The following is a 27,587-nucleotide window of genomic DNA, read 5'->3' as shown; positions in this document are numbered from 1 at the left end:
CCAAATTATTTGTAATTTTTTAAGTTGGGGGTTTTTTAAAATTTTTTTTCTCATTCTGTGAACAAACATGATTCTAAATAAATCAATAACCTGAGTGCAGAAGTTAGTCTAATATGTTTTTGTGAGGGTTTCATCAGTTATATTGGCCATAATTCAGTTTGATTCAAATAACTTTGCTTTCAGTCCTTTGGACCAAGTGCCTCAGTGTTCCAAGACCTATCAGAGTTAATAATATAGAAGTCACAGAATGTATTGAATCAAAATGGAGTGTTTACTTCCATCATAATAATTTTGTCATCCTAAGACTTACACACATTTTTGGCTTCCTGAAGAGGAACTTTACAAATTTAGATAATTTTGTCACTAAAAAAAAGAAAAAAATCTTGTCACTAATTAGAAATTTCACTATTTCTGCTATATATGTTCTAGGTCTTTAGTACGTGAATACTTGTTTGTACATCATCTTTATTATGACTAGACGACTTCCTTCCCAGATATTTCTTGACAGAATTTACACTCTTTTATGTAAAAGAAGTAAGAATTGATATAAAATTTGTTTTATTAGAGGGTTTTTTCCCCCATAACTAATAATCTTCTTGTTTCAGTGTGTGGTGACATCCATGGCCAATTTTTTGATCTGATGAAACTTTTTGAAGTAGGAGGATCACCTGCTAATACACGATACCTTTTTCTTGGTGATTATGTGGACAGAGGTTATTTTAGTATAGAGGTAATAATCATATACTGTCATTTGATTTGCTTTTAAGTGTTAACAGATGATTTTCAGTAATTCCTAGTAAGTTAAGCTACTTATTGGGTTCTTTTTAATACCTCTGCTTATGCTGAAGTTTTGAGGAAAAATCTTTCTCTTCTATCTTAAAGTATCCTATTGATTTTCTTTGTATTACTCTTTATGTAATTACTATTGCTGTTTTTCTCTGTGAAAATTATAAGCAAACTGAAGCATCCATATTGCCGTGGATTTAGTGATCCTAAGAAGCAAGAACTGTTTAGCTCTCTTGTCCTTGATGGCAAAACCCACGTGAAAAAAAGATTAATTGAAGTTTCTGAGATTAAATATACCATATCCTGAATAATTTTTGTTTAAATTTTAATGGTTCCATCTCCTTATTTAGCTATTAAAATCAAACTTCATGGGCTGGGACATAGCTCAACAAGATGGAAGGGAGCCTGGAGCACATGCTTTCATGTAGAGGCCCAGGTTTAGTTCTGGCACTGGTACCCCCACGGAATGCTGGAAGCTGAAATAGTCCCTGAACACCAATGGGTGTAGCCCCAAAACGAAGCAGAAAGATCTTAGGGGGTATCTATAGTCTAAAAGTATTAGTTTGTTTTTTAAGACTCGTGTCATTAAAATCTCCTGTTGATGTTTCTTTTTTGGCTCCTCTTAATTTTCTAATTATCTAAATAAAACAAATATAGAACAGAGGCCATCCTATGAAGGCATTCCAGGTAGTAAGTATAAATTTATAGCATTTAATAACTGCCTTGCATTTTGTTGAATAAACAAACCACAGCTAATTTGGTTTCTTATTGTTAGTATTTCAGGTGTTCCCAGTGTTCCCATTCCAGATAATGCTTCATTGAGTCATGTTGTTTATTTTTCTTGGCTTAATTACCCAATTATTTCTGTAGGACAGATTCCTAGAGTAAAATTGCTAGGTAACAGCTCTATCAGTAGATACTATAGTCAAACATTGAATATGTTTCAGGCATGTTCTAAGTCACACAATGATAACTTATTCCTAATGTTATGAGGTAAACGCTGTTATTTTATGTCTTATATAGATGAAGAACCTGAGACTTGGAGGGGTTAAGTAGCTTATCCAAGGTCCCATTATTAGTAAGCAATGCAAGCAGATAATACAGACTGCAAAGCTATGTTGTTTCTTTTTGTTTTGCTTTTGATTTTTTGGGCCACACCCAGTGATGACTACTGGTGTTCAGGGATAATTCCTGGCAGTACATGGGAGACCATATGGTGTTAGGGATCAGACCTAGGACTCCTGCATGGGAAGCATGTCCTTAAAACCTCTGAGCCGTTTCTGTATCCCAGCCCTGAGGTCTAAATCTCTTCTCCCAGTTGATAGTCTTACCTGAATAATTGTTTTTAACCTCCTTTTTGAGATATGCCAGAATTCCCACAGGGAAAAAGAATTCGGATTTCTGTCTGCCTAAATAGAAATTTAAAAAATTCGAATAGTCCTACTGATTGTTTCATCATTAGCCCCTTTAATCGCCCCTCAAGGCTTGTATAAAACCAAAAAATGGCACTTCTAAGTTATAAAGGTCCGGAGCTTAGAAACGCTAAACAATTTGGGGAGCTCAGCTGGTAATGAAACATGTTGGTGTGGACGATCTTGTATTAGTTACTTGTAGCTGTCTCTGTTAATAGATTTTAGTGTTACAAGAGGAACAAGTCAAAATAAGCTAAACTGTTTAATAAGTGTTTCCCTGACTTTTTTTTTTTTTTTTTTTGGTGGGGAGGGACAGAGGCCAAACCCAGCAGTGCTCAGGGTTTACTCCTGGCTTGCACTCAGGAATCATTCCTGGAGGGTACTGGGGGACCATATGTTACCAAAGATTGAACCTATGTTAGCCTGGTTAGCCATGTGCAAGCCAAGAGCCTTACCTGATGTACTGTTTCTTGGCCCCTCTTTTTATGTGAATAAAGTGAAGGTCTTAATTGTTATACGTTGCTTTAAAATTCTCTCCTATTTTTGGAGGGTGGGGGCACACCTGGCAACACTCAGGGCTTACTCCTGACAGTGCTTGGGGGACTATTTGGGATACCAGTGATTGAACCTGAGTCGGCTGCGTGCAGGAAAGACCCTACCTATTGTACTCTCTTCAGTTCCTAAAGTTTTCTTTTTGTATAGTTTTATATATATTATAATACATAGGTCTATATATGTGAAACTTTATATATATATGCTTTTAAAAATATGAAATATCTCTTTCCTTTTTTTTAATCAAATAAAACGTGTTAAATCTGTTTAGAAAAAAACATCTGCTGTCTGTTTTAATATTATTTAATTTTAAATGGTCATACTTTCTTAGTATCACTTTAGTTAATAAGCATCTATCTGGGGCTGGAGTGATAGCACAGTGGGTAGGGAGGGCATTTGCCTTGCACGCGGCCGACCCGGGTTTGATTCCCAGCATCCCATATGGTCCCCTGAGCAGCCAGGAGTAATTCCTAGTGCAGAGCCAGGAGTAACCCCTGTGCATCGCTGGGTGTGACCCAAAAAGAAAAGAGAGAGAGAGAGAGCGCATCTATCTTATGTAACGCAACATTCACTGTAACCTTAGGCAGCATAACATAATGCTTAAGATTAAATCAAAATCCTTCCTCCATTACTTACATTTTTTATAATTTCATACAAGTTGCAAACCTCTTTTGTTTTAGTCTTCTAATTTCTGGAATAGAGATACTATTCATTTATGGGTTTGAGGAATAATTGAGAATTATGTAGTGAGACTTTAGCGCATTGTAACTATTCAATAAATGTTAGCTACTGTTCTTTTAAGAATTACTGCCTATCTGCTGTTTGTTTTTACAGCAGTCTTAAACCAAAAGTAATCAAATAAATTATTTGATTAATTCATTCAACAAATGCTAACTACCTATACTTTGCTAGTTTATTTTCTAGAAGTGGAGAACAAGTGAATAAAATGACAAAGTCTCTGATTTTATGGAGTTTATACTTTAGTGAAGAACAAAGAGAAAAAGATAAGAATAATGGAAAGGCCAGAACAATAATACAGTAGGTAGGGTATTTCCCTTGCATGTGGCCTACCTGGGTTCAATCCTGGCATCTAGTATGGCCCACTGAGCCTGCCAGAAATGATCGCTGACTGCGGAGCCCAGACTCAGCACTGAGCACTACCAGGTGTAGCCCAAAAACCTTTTTCATTTATTTCTTTTTTCAAAAACCTTTTTTAAAAGGAATACTGGAGATTTTAAGGGTGCATTAAAGGAAAAGGAACAAAATTTGAACAGATTAATAATAGAAAATAAATTCATTGAGAACATTTTCTTTTGCAGTGTGTCTTATATTTATGGGTCCTGAAGATTCTGTACCCAAGCACATTATTTCTTCTAAGAGGCAACCATGAATGCAGACACCTAACTGAATATTTTACCTTTAAGCAAGAATGTGAGTATTGCTAGAATATTTTTTACTTCCTTCGATCTTTGGAGTATTGTGGGTAGTCATAATTATGGAGACTTTACTGTATAACTTTTAAAGACAAAATTTATGCCCAAACACAGCTTTGAGGAAGATCAAGATCTCTTTGGTGGTTTTGTTTGTTTGTTTTAATGTATTTTTACTTATTTGTAGTATTTGGGTTAACCTTCTAGATCTGTGATCAGGGGTTAGTCTGGTGGTGCTTGGGGGCGACCATCTACAGTGTTAGGAATTAATCCAGGGTTAGCCTTGTGCAAGTCAAGCACTTTTAACATTTGTTTTATCTCTCTGACCCACTCTGATATTTAATGGTGATTTATTCAGATGTTTTTCTTTTGTTTTTGGCTATAGAGACTCCTTGGCTCCTTGCTATACTATTTCTCTGGCCTCTTGAGATGATTTTATCCATTTTGTTTGTATTGTTTTGTTTTGTTTGGGGGAAGAAGGTGGGAATGGCATACTTGTCAGTGCTCAGATATCACTTCGGGCTGGGCTGGCATGGGGCCATAAGAAGTGTCAGAGATAGAACCTGGCGAGCACCTTACCCCCTTCACTGTTTCTGGCCCCAGATATTTACCTCTTTTAAAGTGTAGTGAGGAATACTTTTAAGTCTTATATGTGGTTTTAATATCAAATTAACTTTTTTTAAACAGGAAGAATAGAAAAAAAACTAATAAAAATGTGATTGTATTGGAGATTTTGTTTTCCCAATATAGAGATGTGATTATCCTTTTTTTTTCTTTTTTTTTTTTTAATGTAGGAGTGTTGCTTTTTATTCAACCATTGATTAGGCTGATTGAATTGGGCATGAACTCTACCTTACTTTTTTTTCTTTTTTATAAATTTATTTATTGAATCACAGTGAAAGCAGTTACAAACTTTTGGGTCTAAGTCTCAGTTATACAATGCTGAAACACCCATCCATTCACCAGTGCCCATTTTCCACCACCAAAACCCCCAATATACCCCTCATCCCACACCCTCCTCCTACCTATGCGGCAGACGATTTCCACATTACTCTCTCTCTACTTTGATTACATTCAATATTTTGACACCAGACCCACCATTATTATTTGGGATTTTACCCCAACACTCAGATCTGCCGAAAAGGCAACCGTAGACAATTTGTTTTCTATTGCTGGTTATGAATAATATATGATGTCTCGTGGCCGCAGTAGTGGCCATGCGAATTTGGAATTCCGAAATTTTAACAATTAAATATGGAGGAATTTCTGCCAAAACCCGCTGGGTTCCGAGATTTGTTCTTGAGTCTCTGGGATCATGGCTGTTAAGCAGCTTGATCAGGAACCAGAGAGGCTGTTTGTGGGAGGCGAGTCAGGGGTCTCGTTGGGAGACATTATTCTTAACAGATTATCATGTCACCATAGTGGACTATTTCGAACATTCTATTAGTGAATTGAAATTTTTAACCTAAATATTTAGCTGATTCCTCTTAATATGATTACTGGTAGCTACTATGTAATATAAAACAGTTTTGACCTTTTTATGCCTCATAACTATGTGTTTGTAAACATACTGGTCCCATCTTATCTGTAGAGGTACATTCCAAGATCCCCCAGTAGATGGCTGAAACCAGAGATAGTAACAACAAGCTTGATGTATGCTATATCTGTGCTTTTTCTATATACTATTCATAAATTAGGCATTGTTAGGAAAGTAACAATAACAAAATGGAACAAAAAGTAATCTAATAAAAATCACATTACTACAGACTTATAGTAAAAGAACAATATAGTGATGGGTAATATTAGAGATGTTCATCAGCACAGCAGTAGGGCGTTTGCCTTGCATGCAGCCAACATGGCCGACCCGGGTTCGATTCTTCCGCTCCTCTCGGAGAGCCCGGCAAGCTACCAAGAGTATCTCGCTCGCGCGGCAAATCCTGGCAAGCTCCCCGTGGCGTATTCGATATGCCAAACACAGTAACAACAAAGTCTCACAGTGGAGACGTTACTGGGCCCGCTCGAGAAAATCGGTGAACAACGGGAAGACAGTGACAGAAAATAAAAATTATTAGAGATGGCAAACTTGTAATTTTAATTTCAAGGATCTTGTGGTAACCTAGATGAATATGAAATGAGACCTAGAAAGTGTGTGCTTGACCTAAAAGCAATCGAATTTAAATTTTTATTAAACCACAGTGCTGAAACTGTTGAAAAACAGGTCAGCAGATTATCAGTTTTGGACCTCTGGTTGCTGGATATAGATTTTCAAATACTTGAATATAACACTGCGAAAAGGGAAATAGAAAAGGAAATGCAGGGGCTGGGGAGAGCTCAGTGGACTGAAGATGCGCTCCATGTATAAGCACTCCAGCTTCAGCTTTGATGCATCAGAACTAGTGAGTTGCAGCATCAGTACCAGCCCCAGAGCACTGTGCTGAGAGAAGTGTGCTCCCCCCAGCACTCCAAAACCAATAAAGAAAATAGAAGATAAACTTTTTTGTTTGCCTGTCAAACCATCCACCAAAAATTTCACCAAAACCACAAAATACTCAGGAAAGGCATAAAGAAGCAAAGGAATGTGCAGGATACTCCCCCCCCCCCCACCCTATTTATTTGTTATTTTTAATTTAAAGAGCTATGATTCTCAAAGTTACTAGGCAAGATATTCTTTTTTTTTTTTTCCTTTTTTTGGGTAACACCCGGAGATGCACAGAGGTTACTCCCGTCTCCGCACTCAGAAATTAGTCCTGGTGGTGCTTGGGTGACCATATGGGATGCTGGGAATCGAACCCGGGTCGGCCGCGTGCAAAGCAAATGCCCTACCCACTGTGCTATCGCTCTAGCCCCTAGGCAAGATATTCGTAAAGGTAAATGACAGCGCCAGGAAGATGCCACAAGAGTCCACCTCTGCCTGTCTGATGAAAATTCTCATCAGCACCCCTGAGCACTATAGGCGTGTTCCTTGAGACCTCTGAGCATGGTCAGACATGGCCCTGGTAGACCCTGAGTGCCTGGCCTTGATGGTCCCTGGCACCGAGGAACTGAGCAGCATGGCATCTTCACACCCTCGCAGTAATTGTCTGGCTCCATAAACTGAGTAAGCATTTGTTGGAGATTAAAGAGAATTTCTTAGGTCTGCCAGTGTATAAATATTTTATTTTTCAGCTGGATGAACCTTTAGTTTCATAATAATATAGTGATCTTGCGTTCATTTAACAAAGTAGTCATTCTTTATTTGAACTATGTAAATTGTATGTATAGTTTTAATTTTGCTTTGGTTGGTGTAAAAAGGTAAAGGATTGAGTTATTTTAAGAGATTGAATTTAGTTTACTTTGTTGATTTTTGGGCCACAACTGGCAGTGCTCAGAACTCTGAGTTTCACTTAGGGATCACTCCTGGTGGGGCTCAAGGAACTGTATGTTAAACGGGGTAGGTCATGTGCAAGACATGTACCCTACCCACTTTATTATCTTTCTGGCCCCTGAACCCAAAGTAAATACAAAAACGTTGATTTTTAAAATATTTTTATGTATAGTAAAATTCACTTTTTGTGATGTTTAGAGTTGTGACAAATGTATAGAGATCTCTATCACTGTGGTCATAATATGGAAAAATCCCATCATTTTGTAATTATCTTTTTGCTTGCTGCCTTTGTATCATAATTTCATTATCTGCTCTCAGCCTCTGGTCATTACTTGTCTGTTTTCTGTGTTTATAGTTTTCTTGATTTGGTTTTAATAGTCATGTATAGTTTTAAAAATGATAAAAACTAATGATAATCTGTAATTATTTTTTAGGTAAAATTAAATATTCAGAAAGAGTTTATGAAGCTTGTATGGAAGCTTTTGATAGCCTGCCTCTTGCTGCACTTTTAAATCAACAGTTTCTTTGTGTTCATGGTGGACTTTCACCAGAAATACACACACTGGATGATATTAGGAGAGTGAGTATTTATCTATTAATTTCAAGGTTGATTATTATATATGTAGTAGTGAGTAAATGCTTCAAAATTATCACTACTGTTAAGATTATGTATTGGTGGGATCATTATATTGGTATTTGAAGAAAAAAATACCCTAACCAGAACAATATAATATGGGTAGTGTTCAAAGTTGGTATTACATTCACGTTCCTGTGTCCCTTCTAACTTCACTTTTTGATGAGTTATTTCTATTTTGTTTCTTTTCTTTCTTTCACAGTTAGATAGATTCAAAGAGCCACCTGCATTTGGACCAATGTGTGACTTGTTATGGTCTGATCCTTCCGAAGATTTTGGAAATGAAAAGTCACAGGAACATTTTAGTCACAATACAGTTCGAGGATGTTCTTATTTTTATAAGTAAGGAAATATATTCCAAGATTAGTGATTAGTGACATTTTAGTTTTTAAACTGGTACATAGTACTATAGAAAGAATATATAGAAAACTATTCTATTAATTTACTTTCTTTCCCCCACAGCTATCCAGCAGTGTGTGAATTTTTGCAAAACAATAATTTGTTATCGATTATTAGAGCTCATGAAGCTCAAGATGCAGGGTAAGAATTCTGTTTCCCCGGCCCAGATTAACACCTTAAATACGAATCAAACTTAGTAATCATTATTGATGCTTTACGATGCATATTAAGCTATTTGTTTTGCAGCTATAGAATGTACAGAAAAAGTCAAACTACAGGGTTCCCTTCATTAATAACAATTTTTTCGGCACCTAATTACTTAGATGTCTACAATAATAAAGGTAAGATGTTGTTGATAAAATTGTTAAACAGCTAGCATTTTAATTGATTTTATTTAAAAAAAATAGAAAAGGGGCATTGTTTGAAATTGTAACTTTCCAAATCTCAATATAAAAAAATTAAGATATAAGGGAGGGGAGAGAATAAGAAATAGAAATCCAAAATGTGAAACTTAAATCATATATGACCATTCCACGGCTTGTCACTCACAAGAACTGTCTTACAGAGGAACTCTTAAACTGAATACATTAGACAAAATCAAACATGATGTTCTCAAACTCCCCTTTCTTAAATCTTTCCCCTTATAATGTAGACAGTGTTTTCTTGTTTGCTTTAAGCTGCTTCTGCTTTCACTTTTATTTACAGTATGTATTTATTTATCACATTTCTTGTATGTTCACTGAGTCAGGGTTGTCTTTTCCTGTCTTATTCTCTACTTAATCTTATTACAAATCTTAACACTGTCCCATGAAGATCAGTGGTTCATCCTTTTAAAAAAAATTTTGGTTTTGGGCCACACTCAGTGGTGCTCAGGGCTTATTCCTGACTCTGCTCAGGGATCACTCTTGGTGAGCTCAGGGAACCATATACAGTTCCTAGGTTTGAACCTGGGTCTGCTGCCTACAAGGCAAGCACCGTATCTGCAGTACTATCACTTCAGCCCCAGCAGTTCAGCCATTTTGATTAATTCTGACCTCTTTACATTGTTCCCTATTCTCCATCCTCTTTTTTCAAAAAAATGCTTTGGAAAGAAGAATTTTTTTCTCTGTACCTTCTGTACCAGTGCTTTTTTTTTTTTAATCTTCCCTCCAAATTTGATGCCTGAAAGACTTATTTTGTTTAATTTTGAATATTGACAGATGATACCAAAGGATTTTAACCTAGTTAGGTGTGTGCCACCAAAGGCATTGAAGAGGAGTTTGGATATGTTTATGTAGTTTGTATTTTGAGAATAGGAAATTAAGAAGCCAGGTCCTGTTCAGTCTTGACATGTCTGGAATTTAGTTGACTGTCATAGTTCTTGGGTTAGACTAGAGTGGATGTGCCAGGAGGAAAGAGCAGAAGGTTGGAGACTTTTGAAAGTACATTTAGAAATATAATGAGATAATTGCTAAATATGGAACATAGTGTGAGTTCAGAAGGAGAGCACATAATTTTTTTTAGGATTGGAACTGATGCTTACAAGATCAGTGACATGCTATGCAATAACTTGGATACAGAATATGCTATGAAAGCTTAATACTATGTTCCTTACCAAAGTAGCAATACCATTGACATTTAGCTTCTTGCTTACCTTTTTTTTTTTGGTTTGTTTTGGTGCTGTCAGGGATTGATATAAGCCTCTGAAAGCCTATTTTGCATGCACTCTGCCCATTGAGCTATCTTTGACACCAAACCCCAAGTTGTTTATCTTTGTAAGATAGCCTCTTAAAGATTATGCCCTGTGATATTCCAAACTATATTTTTGGTTCATCAGTTTTGAAAATTGAAAGGTACATAATGAAGTGTGGCATTAATTTTAAAGAGAAACACTTCTACAGGAACAGAATTTTCTGGGTTTTGGTTTTTGTTTTTCAAGTGTTATGCTTTAACTTACCTGTCATTCTTGCTCAGGGGCTCTGGTAATCTCTCTATCATTCCAGTTTTAATATATACGCTGCCAAAGCAAGTACCAGAATCTGTATTTTTCCACCAGTGTTCCTATCTATTCAGTTGTGAGATCCTTTGTCAATTTTAAAGAAACCTAGTGTTCTGTGATCAGTTGATTATTATCTTACTGGTTGTTCTTTGTTAGTCTGTCTCGGGAGGTTAAGGGATCACTTTTCTTAGTACTTAAAATAAAGAAACCCAAACCACTGAATCTCATCTTGTCAAAATCAAACCTCTTAGAGTTTTGAGTCTGTATATAGTTTGAGTGCTTGCATGGTATGAGTGTGTAGTGTTTTGTTCCATCTATAAAGCAGTTTTCTAGAATCTTTGCTCCTTTTTTTTTTTTTAAAGATGAAACCATCTATCAGTTCTTAGTTTCGTTTCTTTCCTTCCCTTTTAATTTTTATTTTATTTGTTTTGAGGAGGGGTCTCATCGGCAGTGCTTGCTGGCTATTCCCAGCTCTGCTCAGGGATTGCTCCCATTGATGCTTGGAGGACCATGTGGTATCTGGAATAAAGTCTATGCCCCCTGCATGCAAAGCATGTGCCCAGCCTAATGAGTTATTTCTTTGGCCCTCCACCCTTTATTTCTTGATGCCAAGTTGAAAATAGTTTTATATCACATAAACACACCACTTTTAACTCTTTTTAGCCAAAATCACAAATTTTAGGTTTATTTTTCTGTATTTTAATGCTTTTCTTTATAGAGGAAAGAAATAAACCACATAAAAAATGACTTGAGGTAGGTTGGATGGACACACTAGTCTTATAGTTAAGAAGCATATTTGTTAAATAATTTACCAAGCATTGCACAGTTAGCACATGCTGTACTGTAGATTAGAATCTTGCCTATCCAGTGTAGTGTTTCATAAAGTAAAGTGAGGTACTGAAATCTATATCAGCAAAGTTAAGCTTTTACATCAACATACTGAAATATTAGAGAGTATACCAGAAATTGACATGTGTATATATTGCTACTGGATTGTTTTTATTATTGGTTTTATTACCTCATCACTTTTGGTATTACTGTAAAATTTCTTGATGAAATAAAGTTTTTATTTATAGTAGTTTTTCACTTGGTTTATCCAATATCAAAGTGAAATTAAATATGTTCATTATACATTATAAACATTCCAAGTTGGTTTTATTAATTTTTCAATTTTTGTTTATTATCAATTAGCTATTCTTTTTCACATTGCCTGCAGCTAATTTCTTCCAACTTATCTGAACTTTTAGAAAATTGCTCTTAGCCGTTCTATGTTTCTTCTGAAATTTGAGTTTTCACAATTTTGGATTTAGTAGAAGTGCACGTTTATCATGGAATTATAAAATGAGGAAAATTTTAGATATGACTTGAAAATTTCATTAATGCATAACAAAAACCTGACTTATGCATAAAGTTGTTTTAAAAACGAACTATTTTATACCTAAAAATTAGTTCCTACCTCTTCCTAAGAACCCCTCATTTCACTCTTTCCTTGATTCCCCATCCACGTAAAAAGATGTTTTTTCTGTGTCCAGAGATGTGACTCGAGGGGGTAGAGCATGTTTGAAACCCTTGATTTGATCTATGGAATCCCTTGGTACCCCCTTCCTGAGGGACCCCACACAAAGAAAAGATATTTTTCTGCTATTTTGTGTTTTAGATTTTTTTTGAGCTAAAAAAACAGACTGTTACATGTCATTCAAACTTATCTTGCAGCTGCTGTATTAAAATATGAAAATAATGTGATGAATATTCGACAGTTTAATTGTTCTCCACATCCTTACTGGTTACCCAATTTTATGGATGTTTTTACCTGGTCTTTACCATTTGTTGGAGAAAAAGGTATGGTTTTCATTAAAAAACAAAATGAGCAATTGTTATTGTTACATTTACTCCAATTTACTATTGCAGGCGCATACTTGCTAAAGAAAACTGAAGTCTAGTTTCATTGTGGTACAGTTCTGCTTGTGTCAGTGGGTGTGGGTATGAGAGCCTCAGAGATATTTTAGTTAGCTGTTTACAACCCCCATGTGAGGGTGGCTGGGGGACTAGAAGGCTTATAAATAGCTCGATGTTGTCTTCAGCTGTTGGATTTTCTTTCTTTGTTTCTTTAGCTTAAATCTTCTGTGCAGAAAAAGAGGGATAGCTTTGATTTGGAATGGTATTGCTTTCACGAGAGCCACAGTATCTTGATAAGTGTAACACAGTATCTTGAGAAGTGTTAGCAACCCTTCCTTTATACAGTCATCACAGCAGTTCTGTACTTTAAGAAAAATTATGTTTAGATTCTATCCTAATATTTTGTCCATGTAAAAATGTTTTTAATCTTAGGGGTAATGATTTCCTTATTAGTGTGATACTTAATAGACTTTTTAAGTGGAAATGAGTAATACCAAGGTAATTTGGATTCTGTTTTTCTAATTTTATAGTATTCTTAAGATTTCCTTAATTTTATGACATTCTTTTTCAAGTTAGTATTTATTTTTTCTACAGGAGAATGTCTCAGTTTTTGTATGTTGGAAATAACAGTATGAAAGTTACAGATATGATTGTGAGGTATTTAGTTCTGTGTCTCTGTTTTGTCTCACCTATTCGGTGTTGCAAAATACTCCTTTCTATTTGACATGGTGTTACTTCAGCCAAGGCAACTTTTCCTTCTAAAATCCAAAGTTGTATTAAATTAAATTTACACTGTGTTTATTAAACCAACCTTTTGGAAATTGCTTTTGGTCTTAAGTTCACGTGGAGATAGAATTACTCACTTTAGCATTTGAGAAAGGGGCCAGTAAAGGGCTTGGATACAAGAGATGCATTACACTTATTACTGTCTATCTTTGGTAAATGAGAAATAGTTCAATCATAGCATCATTGAGCTGAAGGGAATTTAGGAACTGCTCATTCTCCTGCCTCCAGGCTAGACTGCAGCTTAACTATTTTAAAGTAATGTGAGTGGGTTGGGCGTGTAGAGAACAGAGGAAGTAGGAGGGAAAGTGACCTCTCAGAGATTCTAATAGGAGTCTCTAATACCTCCCCCAGTAAGAAAATAGTTCGTATTTAATATAAGTGTTTATGCAATCACTACTTAAACAAGGAAAGAGGTATATAAATGATAGGTTTTTCTCAGCTGTAGTCATATTAAAAAAAATTCGAAGAGCCAGGGCTATAATTCTGCGTAGGGTGTACGCTTTGTATGTAAGCGGCCCTGGGTTTCAGCCCTAGCACCAGTAAACAAACGAAAATCAGATTTTAGAGCTCACAGTGCACTCAAGTATATAGTCTAATTTTTTTTAAACTTTTTTATTGAATCACTGTGAGATAGACTCTTACAGAGCTGCTCATGATCGGATTTCAGTCATACAGTGTTCCAACACCCATCCCTCCACCAGTGTACATTTCACAGCAGCAGTGTCCCCAGGTTCCCTCCCACCACCCCCCAGAAACCCTTACCTACTTTTAACCTTCAGATCTTGTCCAGCATGATCATTCCCAGCTATTATTGTCATACTGCTCTCCTCTGTCTTATCTACCCTCAGCCCCACACACATCTGTGGTTAGTTCCAACCATTGACCAGTCCTCCTGACCCCTGTTTTCCCTGGTCATGGATATTATTCTTCAACTATATATATATTTTTTTATACTACAAGTGAACGCAGTCATTCTATATCTGTCCCTTTCCTTCTGACTCATTTCATTCAGCATGATATTCTCTGTGTCCATCCATTTATAGACAACTTTTATGACTTCATTTTTTCCTGACAGATGCATAGTATTCTACTGTGTAGATGTACCATAGTTTCTTTATTCGTTTGTCTGTTGTAGGGCACTCAGGTTGTTTCCACATTCTTGCTATGGTTAATAGTGGTGCAATGAACATAGGATTGCAGATGGTGTTTCTGCTGTGTGTTTTTGGGTCCCCAGAGTATATTCTCAGAAATAGTATTGCTGGATCAAATGGGTGCTCGATTTCTAGTTTTTTTTGAGAAATGTCCATATTGTTTTCCAAAAAGGCTGGACCAGTAAGCAGTCCCGCCAGCAGTGAAGGAAAGTCCCTTTCTCTGCACATGCATGCCAGTCTCTGTCATGTGAGATGATATCTCATTGTTGTTTTGATACGCATCTCTCTGATAAATGATGAAGAGCATTTTTATGTGCCTTTTGGCCGTTCGAATTTCTTCTTTGAGAAAGTTTCTGTTAATTTCATTGCCCCATTTTCTCATGGGATTGGATGCTTTCTTGTAGAGTTCAAGCAGTCCCTTGTATATCTCAAGGGTATTTAGTGACTATCCTTTCCCATTTTGTAGGCTGTCTTTGTATCCTAGTCACTGTTTATTTTGAGGTGCAAAAGCTTTTTAGTTTAAGGTAGTCCCATTTGTTTATCTTTGCTTCCACTTGCTTGGTCAGTGGTGTTTCATCCTTGAAGATGCCTTTAGCAGGTACTTTGGTAAAGTCTTCAAATATGGATTACAGAAAAAGTAGGTTTGGTGTAGAAAAGTAGGTTTCGAAGACCATCACAAAGGGTGAGAATGTTTCACCATATTGTTAAGTGGGAAAAAATTAGACTTCCTAGGATAGAGCTTGGAGTATGACTACATAGAAAATTGCATATGGAAGTACTTGCCATGCAGTTAGGGAAGAAAAAGATATTAAGGGCATCCATATAGGAAAGGAAGAAATCAACCTATCACTATTTGCAGATCACATGATACTAAGAGAACCCTAAAGTCTCTACCAAGAAACTCCTAGAAACAATAGACTTGTAAAGTCACGGGCTACAAAATCAATACCCAAAAGTCCATGGCTTTCCTACATGCAAATATTGAGAGAGTAGAAAGTGACATGAAAAAAACAATCCCGTTCATAGTCATGCCTCAGAAAATCAAGTACCTCAGAATCAGTTTAAGGAAGTAAAGGACCTGTACAAAGAAAACTACAAAACATTACTTCAACAAATAAAAGAGGATACGTGGAAATGGAAACATCCCTTGCTCATGGATTGGGAGAATTAAGATGGTCAAAATGCAATACTCCCCAAAGCGTTATATAGATTCAGTGCAGTCCCTGTAAGGACGCTCATAAACATTTTTCAAAGAAATTGATCAAACATTCCTGAAATTCATATGGAACAATATGAATAGCTAAAGGAATTCTTGGGGGAAAAAGAGATGGGAGTAATCACCTTCCCCAACCTCAAACTACTACAAATCAGTAATAATTAAAACAGCATGGTATTGGAATAATTAGGGTTGAATTTCCTTATATACACACCCTCAAATATATGATCATCTAATCTTTGATAAGGGAGCAAGAAATACAAAGTGGAGCAAGGAAAGCCTCTTAAATGGTGCTGGCAAAACTGGACAGCTACTTGAAAAAAAAAAAATGGGCTCAGACCTCTACCTAACACCATGCACAAAAGTCAGATCAAAATGGATTAAAGACCTAAACATCAGACCAGAATCTATAAGGTACATTGAAAAAAAGGTCAGCAGAACCCTCCACGATATTGAAGCTAAAGTTATCTTCCTTCATAGTCTAAACTTTTAAAAAGTGAGGAAGTTTAGTTTCTGTGTATCTTCACAGAAGGTGAAGATTAACAGTGTCTTGTCTTTTTTTTCTTTTTTTTATTCTTTCCATTTTTGAGGTACTGTGATTTATCGTACTGTTAATGGTAGTTTCGTTCCAACACTACACTGACCAGCACTTCTCCTTAGTGGGTTTTTTAATCAGTGTTACGTTATTAAATGACCTTTTTTCTTTTGCCATCTACATTGTTGGGGTAGTATTCAAATCTTTGGACCATATTATTCATGTCTCCTTTTTTTTTTTTTTTTTTTGGGTCATATCCAGTGATGCACAGGGATTACTCCTGGCTCTGTACTTAGGAATTACTCCTGGCAGTGCTCGGTGGGACCATATGGGATGCTGGGAATCGAACCCGGGTTGGCTGCATGGAAGGCAAACGCCCTACCCATTACACTATCGCCCCAGCCCCTATTCATGTCGTTCTAAAAAAAGTAAAGGATTTGAAAGTTATATACAGAATCTTGACCAATGTTGAGCATAGTAAAAATATTTTTTCAAGCTCTTTGTTTTCTGTTTTTCATATTTTCCTGTAATACATGCTAGCTGTTTAGATAGGTTGAACTCTCCTTTTTTGATTATTAATGAAAATTTTCTTTTTGGTATAAAGAGGAATCAGCAAATAATACGCTTGTTCCACTTTGAAAAGGTCACTTGCAGGGCTTGGAGCATAGCACAGTGGGTAGGGTGTTTTCCTTGCACGAGGCCAACCCACATTCAATTCCTAGCATCCCATATGGTCCCCCAGCACTGCCAGGAGTAATTCCTGAGTGCAGAGCCAGGAGTAACCTCTGAGCATTTCTGGGTGTGACCCAAAACGCAAAAAATAAATTTAATACCTTTAAATCACTTTAAAAACCCAAAACACTTGATACCTTTAAAAAAAGAAAGAAAGAAAGAAAAAAAGGAAAGGTCACTGGGACAATTGTGTAGTCCCTAACCAGAGATTTCCTGAGGCTAACTTTTTAACTTTAAAAGTTAGATAGGGGCTGGAGCACAGCGGGTCGGGCATATGCCTTGCACACGGCCAACCCGGGTTCAATTCCCAGCATCCTATATGGTCCCCTGAGCACCACCAGGAGTAATGAGTGCAGATCCAGGAGTAACTTCTGAGCATCTCCGGGTGTGACCCAAAAAAGAGAAAAATAATAATAAAAAATAAATAAAAGTTAGGCCAGAAGAGTATTTTTATATGGGGGTAAGATATTGGTTTCATTTAAGGAAAAAAAAAAAAAACCGTAATAAGTACTGGAGTGATAGTATAGCAGGTAAGGTGCTTGCTTTGTATTTGACTGACCTGCATTCGATCACTGCACCACACTGGCCCCCTGAACATAGAGCCAGGAATCTTAGTAATCACATGAACAACTTGGAAATTTGATAAATGGTAGGTGCCACTGAAACAAAATACATCCATGTAGTTAGTTATTAGAAACAATGGTCTGTAAGGAAGACAGAGTTAGGGACATCTGTTATAGAGCTACATGGCGAGGGAGACAGAACAGAATGGACCCCTGAACACTGGGGGGGAACTACAAAAAGGGATTCACTGAATTGTAAGGAGACTGCATATTTAAGGGGAGAGAAGAGTTGAAGAGGTCTTTTGATGTAGGGCCACACCCAGTGGTGCTCAGATGCTGCTCCCAGCTCTTGGGTGGGGGAGGAGGCTCTGGTAGTTACTCCTGCCAGTGTTCAGGGACTAAGTTGAACTGGGGATCAGAAATGAGCTTCCGTATTGAATGCCTACACTCCAGCCCATGAACTCTCTCTCTGACCTGTTTTGTATGTTCCGAGTCTGGTAATAATAGTAACATGAATACCTTCTACTAAAATTCTCTGCTACTCTAGCCTCCCCTTACTGCTTCCACAGCTCTTTAGCTCATTGCTCAGAACTTTTAACATGTCATTTTTCAGAAACCATATACCTCCTTGCTCTCTTAATATACTCAGACGTCTTTCTCTCCCATTTTTCTAATTTATTCATGTATAAACGGTAGCACTAATGAACTCTAACCATCTATATGCTCCCTCTTTGTAGTCAGAGGTATAGGTAGAGTACTGCTAGAGATCCTTTAGCAGCCTTATTATTGGGACCGTTTTTTTTGTTTTGCTTTGGGGCCACACCCAGTGGTGCACAGGGGTTACTCCTGACTCTGCACAAAGAGATTTCTCCTGGCAATGCTCAGGGACCATATAGGATGCTGGGGATCTAGGCCCTGGTATACCATGTGCAAGGCAAGCACCAGCTAATCTATTACTGTGATCCCTAAATGATACCATTCTCTCTCTCTTTTTTTTTTTTTTGTTTTTTGGGTCACACCTGGCAATGCACCAGGATTATTCCTGGCTCTGCACTCAGGAATTACCCCTGGCAGTGCTCAGGGGACCATATGGGATGCTGGAAATCGAACCTGGTTGGCCGCATGCAAGGCAAACGCCCTACCCGCTGTGCTATTGCTCCACCTCCCAAATGATACCATTCTTTATCTAACATTAATGGGTCTTTTCATAGTATCCAACATCCTTTATATTACTAACTTGCATCCTCCTCCATTTCTTTTAGGATATATTATAAATATCTTTTTATTAAGCATTATGTTTTTCTATGAGCTACTTCCCTCATTCTCGGGGGAAAAAATACAAAAATATTTCTTTAGTAGGAACTTTGCTTACTGTTTCCTTGCTTTCTGAATGTACGCATCTTGAATTCTTCTCTTGTGGAAGACATTATCCTTCTGCTTCTTCAGACATGCCTCATCACTTAGGTCCTCTGTATTTTTAAACTCTCTATAAAGATCTTTATAAAATCTTTTGGATCTTTAAATTTTTTTAAAAAATAACATTTCTATCATCTGGTGTCTTTCTTTGACTCCTGTGCTGTGACTTTCTTGGATGTTTCCTTCAACTTCTGGATGAAAAGAACCATGAAATTAAAAAGGTGCTGTTTAGATTTTAAGTGGTTTCTGGTAGCTTTCAACATTAATAATTAGAGGGATGAGGGTAGGAAGGGCACAACTGACTATGTGCAGGGTTTATTCCTAGCTCTGTGTTCAGGGAGTATTTCTGGTAGTGCTTTGGGTACCATAGGTGGTACCAGGAATTTGAACTGGGTTGCCGGTCTGCAAGATAAGTTCCTTACTGCTGTACTATTGGTCTGGCCCCTTAAGATAAAACTTATTGTCATACAAGATTTTGCAGTTCCATTTTTTCTCTTCAGTTTCATTTCTTGCTTTTCTCTTTTGTGAACTCAGTGTTCCAGCTATAACATAGTACAGCCAGGGCAAAAAGATAGTGCAGAGGGTAGCACACACTTGCCTTGTGTGTGCTAGACCCAGGTTTGATCCCTGACTCTATGTGGTCCCTTGAACCCCATCAGGTGTGATCCATGAGTACAGAACCAGGAGTATGCTCTGAGCACAGCAGGGTGTAGCCCCAAACCAGACCAAGACAAACAAACAAAGCATGGCACAGCCAGGTCCACTTTTCAGTGTTCTGTTCTTTAAGTTTTGAGTCTTTGTACTTTTTGTGAATGTTTGTCAGAACAGTATTATTTTCTCAGTTTCTGTTTAAAATTCCTTATCCGGCTGATACCTGCTTGTAATACCACACGCACTCTTGGCCCAGTGGTTCTTTTCTATGCCACTATTACATTTTTCTAAAGGTAAAAAGGTAAAGGCCCTCCCGTTGATCGTCGATTTGCTCGAGCGGGCCCAGTAACGTCTCCATTGGAGACTTTGTTGTTACTGTGTCTGGCATATCGAATACTCTCGGTAGCTTGCCGGGCTCTCCGAGAGGGGCGGAGGAATCGAACTTGGGTTGGCCATGTTGGCCGCGTGTAAGGCGAACGCCCTACCCGCTGTGCTATCGCTCCAGCCCATTATTCTTTTTTATCTGTTGCTACATATAATTTTATTAGTTAGACTTTGCATATGCCTTTCATTTTTCTTTGCTTGTCAGATAATTCTTGGTGCTTCTCAGGTGCAGGCATTGACCTAAACTGGGGTTTAGAGCGGGAAACAGATCGGCTCCCTGCACTCACGAAGCTCTCTTTGTAGTAGCGGAAACAAACCATGATGGACAGTAAAAAGCAGCAAAGAATCAAGCCTAAAGGAGAGGTTTGGAGTGATGGTAGAGATTTTAGAATCATCTGTAGAAAGGCGGTACTTGAAACTTGTGTAGGGGATTGATTTGCCTCAAAGGAAAGGCTAGAGAAGGCTGGAGTGATAGCATAGCCAGGAGGGCACTTGCCTTGTATGCATCCAACCTGGATTCGATCCCCAGCAACCATATACAGTGCCCTGAGCCCCACCAGGAGTCACCCCTGAGTTTGCAAAGCCAAGAGTATGCTCTGTTGTACACCAGATGTGGCCCAAGACAAGACTACAGGGAGAATCTTGAGAAGATCTAACTTTGGGTGGGGCAGATGATCTAAAAACTAGGAAAAGCAGAAGAATAAAGTTTTAGAAACTAAAGTGAAAAAGAAGAAAAAGATATATATACTATTAAAAGAGATTTAAGCCTAATAGTAAAGTAAAGGCCCTCCCGTTGATCGTCGATTTGCTCGAGCGGGCCCAGTAACGTCTCCATTGGAGACTTTGTTGTTACTGTGTTTGGCATATTGAATACGTCACGGGTAGCTTGCCAGGCTCTGCCGTGCGGGCAAGATACTCTTGGTAGCTTGCTGGGCTCTCCGAGAGGGGCGGAGGAGTCGAACTTGGGTCGGCCGTGTTGGCTGCGTGCAAGGCAAACGCCCTACCGCTGTGCTATAAAGAATCATAAATTCGGTTGCTAATCGTCAGAAATCTTGGGAATTTAAATTTAGGAGAGTTGCCAGAGCTCATTTGTATTTCTTTGTCTTACATGTTTTTTGGGTTTTGAGCCTCATCTGGCGGTGGGGGATTGTCACTCTCAGCCCTCCTCAGACTGTGCAGCCCCACTGGGACCAGGCCCAAGCTTCCTGCATGCCAAGCACATGCTCAGCTTTTTGACTCATCCTGGAGCCGATTTGTATTTTATTTTACTTGTTTTGTTGGTTTTGGGCCACACCTATTATGTGCTCAGAATGGGGAGTAGAAGAAGGGAAGGGGGGCAGAAATGGTACCAGAAATTGAAGCTGGGCCTCCTGTTGACCTGTTTCTCCAGCCATGACATTAATTTATAAATGATAGATTCTGGAACTTTTTTGAAACTGTGAAGCTGCTATGATTATTAATTTTTTAATCTTTGAGTTGTATTCGTAAATGAAGATTTTAAATGCATAAGTTTCATCTCTGTCATTATCTGTGTGGAGCTTCTTTTCCTTAATCCTCTGAGAGACCTAAAATATACCCACGGGTTGAAGAGATAGTACATTGGGGAAGGGCATTTGCTTGGTACACTGCTGACCTGGGTTCAGTCTCCAGCACTCTCTATGTTTTCCCGAGCCTCACCGGGGGTGATCCCTGAGTGCAGAGTCAGGAATAAGCCCTGAGCACAACCAGGTGTGACATCAAAAGAGATAAACCAAAAAAAAATAGTAATAAAATATATTTTATAAAGAATAAAGAGTCCCTCTTGGGCCAGAGGGATAGTAAAGGGGTTAAGGTGTTTGCCTTGTATCCAGCCAGTCAAGATATATTTGAATCCCTGCCCCGCTGAGTATTGCTGGGTGTAGACCTACCCCACCTGCCCCCCCCCACCAAAAAAACCCCAAACTTATCATATACTGAATTTCATTTTGAAATACTATATGTATAGTTTATATGTAATAATTTTGGCTTGGATTTTTTGTGTGCATTTGGTGGTGCTAGGGAGCCGCTACTGGCACTGCGTTCAGGGACCATCCCAGTGGTGGTCGTGGTGGGAGAACTGTGCATTGCCAGGGATCACATCTGGGCTCCCTTGCAGAGCTTGTGTTCCAGGCCTGGGAGTTATCTCCCTAGCTCTAGCTGATAAATTTTTAATTCTGTCGTTCCTGCTATCACGGTGTTAGTTTACTTTAGCCAAAAATGATTTCACTGTTTATATGAATAGCTGTATGTATCACAGATAAATATGATTAGCTGACTTGTAATTTTTTTTTTAATAGTGACAGAAATGTTGGTAAATGTTCTGAGTATTTGCTCTGATGATGAACTGATGACTGAAGGTGAAGACCAGTTTGATGGTATGATTATTCATTTTACTATTTTTGATTATGAAGTGGTACCTTGTAACTGCCTGTGTTTAGTCAACATTTGTAAAATATGTAAGATATAGTCATTGCTCTCTAAAAGCAATGCTGTTTGATTAGTGGCAAGTCACTTTTTAAATACATATTTAGATTATACATTTTTTTAAATGATACCATTTATTATTCTGTTGATAATGGGGAAGAAGTTGAATATTGGGAAAGGGGATATTTGAAAGAAAGGTCAGATGGAAAGGTATCAAAAAGACGTGGTTCTTCATGAATATGAACACTGCTTAGGATGGGGAGACAAAAAACCTTTTTAATTTTTAGACTATTTTTTCTCCATCAGAAACAAACTGAACCCCTAATACTTTCACTTTCTCCTTTCAAAAACCAAAGTAGGATGTTCCCAATTTAGAAGTGGTTATGTTCTAAGAGACCATGTGTTAATTTAGTTTGAGATGTAGAATTTTTTTCCATAGAAACAAGGTTATAAATGGTTGTTAATTTTTCATGGAAGCCAACAAGCCTATGTACATAGTGTGTATTTGATATATAAATTAGTAAATAGGAAAACATTTTTGTTCTGAAATTTTTTTTGTTTTTAAATAATTAAATGAACTCAATAAACAAAACCACTTTGTAAACTAAAGACTATTTTATAGTCTCTTCACAACTTTCTTGTTCTTCTTAATACTCTTGTAATTAATGTTTCCATGGATTAAACATGATTTGCATATTGGTAAAATACCCTAATTTTCATAATCTCACATTGGTTGATGGCGGGTTGCTTTAAGTCACTCTTATATGAAAAATATTCAGTAAGCATTTGTATCATATTATTTTGGGAATAAATTTCTTAAAGAGAATTAAAAAATGTGGAGTTTTGTGGCCGGAGCAATAATCCAGCAGGTAGGGCACATGTATTGCACATGGCTAATCTGGGTTTGATCCCTGGCACCCCATAGGGTCCCCTTAGCCCTCCAGTAGTGACCACTGAGCTCAGAACCAGGAGTAAGCACTGAGCACTGCCAGGTGTGGCCCAAAACAAAAAGGTTTTATTTCATTTATCTTGGCTATGATATTATTATATGATCTAATAAAAATTATATTATTTTGCAAAAGACCTGAATCAAAATGAAGTGATTCTAGCAAAAATTTCATAGGCCTATTTTTATATCATACCTCATTGAGTTTTGTTCATTTTTACTTATTTTGCTTGGTACGATAGCAAATTACTATTGTCTCAATAGTACGATAGCAAATTACTATTTATACTTCTTTGATTTCAAATGATAAGGGGAAAATTGTATTTCTCTAACTGCATAAACTTTCATTCTCTTTGAGAAATTCACATTCTCAGGTGAAATCTAAAATATGGTAATTTAAGTAGATGTAAGGCTGACTCTTAAACATTGTTGTAAGCCCATTTCTTCGAAGTACAAAGTGACTATGTACAAATGTCTACTGTTGGTGGCCAGTCATAGATTTGCCTGTACTTTTGGCTTATGGTTTTGTAAATGAAAGAAAAATATTTATATCTTTAGAGCTTATGGGGCTTGGTAATATCCTTTAATAATACTTTTTTTGTTTTTTTCTTTTAATTTAATTCTCTGAAATTTTTATTGAAGTTTAAATTTGGATATATTTTATAAATATCTGACTTTTCCATAAAATTTTAAAGTAATTATTTCTTTGACTTACATTTCTACATTGTTAGTATTTAGATTTCTGGGTTTAGATTTCATTTTCTTACATAACTTTGTAGCCTCAAGCAAGTTATTTAATCTGTCAAAGTCCTGGTTGGTTTCCTTCCTTCCTCCCTTCCTCTCTCCCTACCTCCCCTCGGTTTTCTCTTTTTTAATACAAGTTTCAGTAAAATGAATGAAATAATTTTTAACACACTAACTTTTTTAGTTTTCCATTTGTGAAAATTTATGAAATATTTAGTAGGAATTTTTATTGCTATTACATTAAATCATTATCTGAATCTGGGATCTAAACTGCCAAATATGATAAACTCGTATTTGAATCTAGAAAAGATTAAAAACCTTAGATTCCCTTGCTCTGTAAATTTGCTTATTATGATTACTCAATGTAATACATTTGATATAATTATTTCTTTTAAAATTACAATTTTTTTAAATAGACTTACCACCAAGTTATCCTAACACTTAAGTTTTTATACTCATATTACAATTGATACTTTTATGTATTTTTTGTGCAGAAAGGAATAATACATATTTGTGGATTTATCTTTTGTTCAACTTGGATCAGCAGAATTATATTTCCAGTTGAAATTTTAATTTTGTTTCTTCTTTTAAAATATCATTTGCATAAAGCTAATCTTTTAAATTTTCTACATTTTTACCTTTGTTACTTTAAAATTTTATCAGTGTTTATGGAGGTAGCTCAGTGGTAGTGCTCATGCTTTGCATGTATATATTAGGCCCTGGGTTCAATCCCAGCAACATGAAAAAAAAAAAGAAACAGTTTTGTTAATGCTTTGCTAAATTGGAATTGTGATAGAGGTAATGCTTAGCCTTCTTCCTATACTGAAAAGGGAAAAGTTTCTGTAAGTCTAATATAGCAGTTTTTTATGTTAAAAAAATAACACTGAATGTTGTTTTGCCGGTATTAAACATGAAATGTTATGATCCTTCTAATGAGATTTTATGTTCTTATCTACCTTTTTCCTGTTGTTGATAAGTTACACTAACTGATATACTTGTTATATCATTTTTTTTTTTAACTTTTGGTTTGGGGCTGCTCCTGGCTGTAAGTCAGGATTTACTCTTGCCGGGTGCTCAGGAGATCAGGCAGAACCAGGAATCAAACCTGGGCCTCTGGCATGCAAAGCATGCGTTCCAGCCCTTTGAGCTATCTCTTCAGTTGTTATATCATTCTTGAATGTCATTCAAGAGGGATTTAGTGAGAAGAATCAGTTGTGTTGGTGACTGTGTTATAGCAGGTGTATACTTGTAGAAAAGTCAACTAACTTCTCAGGTTCTTCTGCATAAACTGAGGGAGTAGAAAGGATGGAAATTCTTTCTCTAAAAATTGGTAAGCACCATTTATGACAATGTTTCTATGGGAAAACACATTGAGTTCCAGCACCGAATACTAGAAATAGATCTCCCTTGACTGCCAAAATGGCAGATGCAGTTACTCTTCGTTTCATCCACTCTTCCACTGCCAAATATGATAATCAGGAATTCCCAAAAAATTTTGAGGCTGAATCTGTGAGTTTAGTTGCAGGAATGAAGATAGATGGAAGAATAAAGGGGGAAAGGATAGATAATAGAAACGAATAAAGAAAAGAGTGTCTCGAGCTTGACTAAGTTCGTTCCCTTATATTTCCCTATTTTTTCCCTTAAACCTCTCTTTTCCTTTCACCATGATAGCAAGGCTTTGACCTCTGCCTTTTCCGGTTCCTCCTCAGCAGTGGAACCATCCTGTGAATTGGACCTAGGAAGGAGTCTGATTTAGAAAGACATTTTAATGGGCTGGGGAGTTTTGTGGAGGGTTTTTTTTCCCTGTGGAGAAAAGGAAAGAACAGAGTTGGAGATTTTCTAGTTGCAGGAAGGAGAGTCATTTTTGCATATTCACGACTGAGATTGAGTAAAGGAATGAGTTTTCTTCTTAAATGAGTTTTGGTATTATGTTGTTCAGTGTATGTGTGGGATTATTTTCCGGGTTTTTTGTTGTTTTTTTTTTTTTTTTTGATACACCCAGTGGTACTCTGGGGTTTCTCCTGGCTCTACTTGCAGCTACTTGCAGGAATTACTCCTGGTGGTGCTCAGGGCACTATATTGGATGCCGGGCATCGAACCCGGGTTGACTGTGTACAAGGCAAATGTCCAACCATTGTACCCTCTCTCTGGCCCTGGGATTAGTTATATTTATTTTTGGAAAGTAAAAGAGGAAAGAAAGGAGCTTCCCAAGTAGGGAGGAACTTAGTATGGGACTAAGAGTTGGCTCTTTCTGGGAGATTTCTATAGGAAAACTGGGTCTTGTGTGACCGAGAATCTCTAGGGTGGTCGGGCTGGTTTGAGTCTTTCTGGCCACCTGCCCCATTTACTGCCCTCTCAGCCTCCCCATGAGCTTAAGTGATGAGGCAGAATCTTGTGATGAACAGTCATGAGCTCCTGTTTACCTAGGATTAATTTTAAAGGCAAAAATTTGCATAAACATATTTCATGTATATATGCACATGACATTCCTTTTGGTTTATTGTTTAATAAAGGGTTTTAAACTTTGATTTCTTTGATAATTAGAATATAAACTCAGTTAATCTTTGGTTTTGAGTTTGATAAATGTATAATCTAGTGTGTCATAGTTCTAAGTATAAACTTTGCATTTCCTAATGGAATCAGTATTAAAATGTGAGATATGGAAAGTCAAACGAAACTTCTCTGCTGCCTACTCTTAGAGCTGTTACTTGCTTAGAAACAATCTGTTGCTATTTCTACAAAAAGATGCCCCTCAGATTTCCAGATTGGGTTCAGAACAAAAAGCACATACTGTTATTCCTGAGTATGTGCATAATTAAGAGTGAAGAAATTGTGTGCTCTCATTTTTATGGATTATGGGAAGCTTGTCCTTTCCTTTTGGGGGAGTGGGTCAAGTTTTTCACTGAGGATAAAGTTACCTACATTTCTCTGTATATACTACAGATTTTGCAGATGTTGGTGTCCTTGAAGAACCACATAAGTTTTTATCTCATTTGTGTCATTACCTTTCACTAAACATATTTTCATGGGTGACACATTTCTCTAGGGGTATCAATATATAAATGTGCAATTGTTGTTAGCACAGTCTTATCAGTCTTATGTGTTTTCACGTGTTTTTTTCTGTCCCTGATTTGTCTACTTTCATCAGATATTATAGTCATTCTATCCATAATTTCTTCTGAACACACATCTTTTAAGAAATCTTTCCTTTAGGGATCTACCCAGTGTCATTCCTCTTTCATTCTCTAGATCTACAGTACTGCATTTTTCAAATTTCAAATATGAAGGCCTTCATTTTCTCCCTTTCTTTCTACATTCATTCTTCAGTTAAGTCAGACCACTGCCAAGTTAAATCTCTATCTTTTTATTTGTCTCAACCACCTTTTCTCCATCATTCACTTCCTTTTTTCTGGACTCTCCATCTGAAGAACGGCTCATATATGGCAATAAAAAAGGTACAGACCAGACAGAGTAACATTGTTTTGAAATATGACTTCATAAGTTATCCTCATGTCCATGTAAGTTAGCGTTATTTATTGAAATGCAGAGTCCTCTTGGGCCTTGTGCAAA

At 37.1% G+C, this 27,587-nt stretch overlaps 1 protein-coding gene across 4 annotated transcripts in view; it reads left to right on the top strand.

Moving 5' to 3' along the window:
• PPP3CB (protein phosphatase 3 catalytic subunit beta) overlaps positions 1-27,587 on the top strand; it is a 60,918-nt gene that overhangs the window by 20,839 nt on the left and 12,492 nt on the right. For 2 of the 4 annotated variants that reach the window (XM_056113308.1, XM_056113307.1), the window contains exons 3-11: positions 606-730; positions 4,070-4,181; positions 7,979-8,124; positions 8,381-8,520; positions 8,641-8,718; positions 8,824-8,918; positions 12,269-12,394; positions 22,201-22,278; positions 27,446-27,472. In XM_056113308.1, the coding sequence (XP_055969283.1) occupies positions 606-730; positions 4,070-4,181; positions 7,979-8,124; positions 8,381-8,520; positions 8,641-8,718; positions 8,824-8,918; positions 12,269-12,394; positions 22,201-22,278; positions 27,446-27,472 (927 nt within the window). The remainder of the gene's footprint in view (positions 1-605; positions 731-4,069; positions 4,182-7,978; positions 8,125-8,380; positions 8,521-8,640; positions 8,719-8,823; positions 8,919-12,268; positions 12,395-22,200; positions 22,279-27,445; positions 27,473-27,587) is intronic. The other 2 variants (XM_056113310.1, XM_056113309.1) reach the window with 1 other exon arrangement.

Source organism: Sorex fumeus, unplaced genomic scaffold (assembly GCF_029834395.1).
Source record: "Sorex fumeus unplaced genomic scaffold, SorFum_2.1 ptg000020l, whole genome shotgun sequence".
NCBI classification, from domain to species: Eukaryota; Metazoa; Chordata; class Mammalia; order Eulipotyphla; family Soricidae; genus Sorex; species Sorex fumeus.
This window is presented reverse-complemented; position numbering and strand designations above follow the sequence as displayed.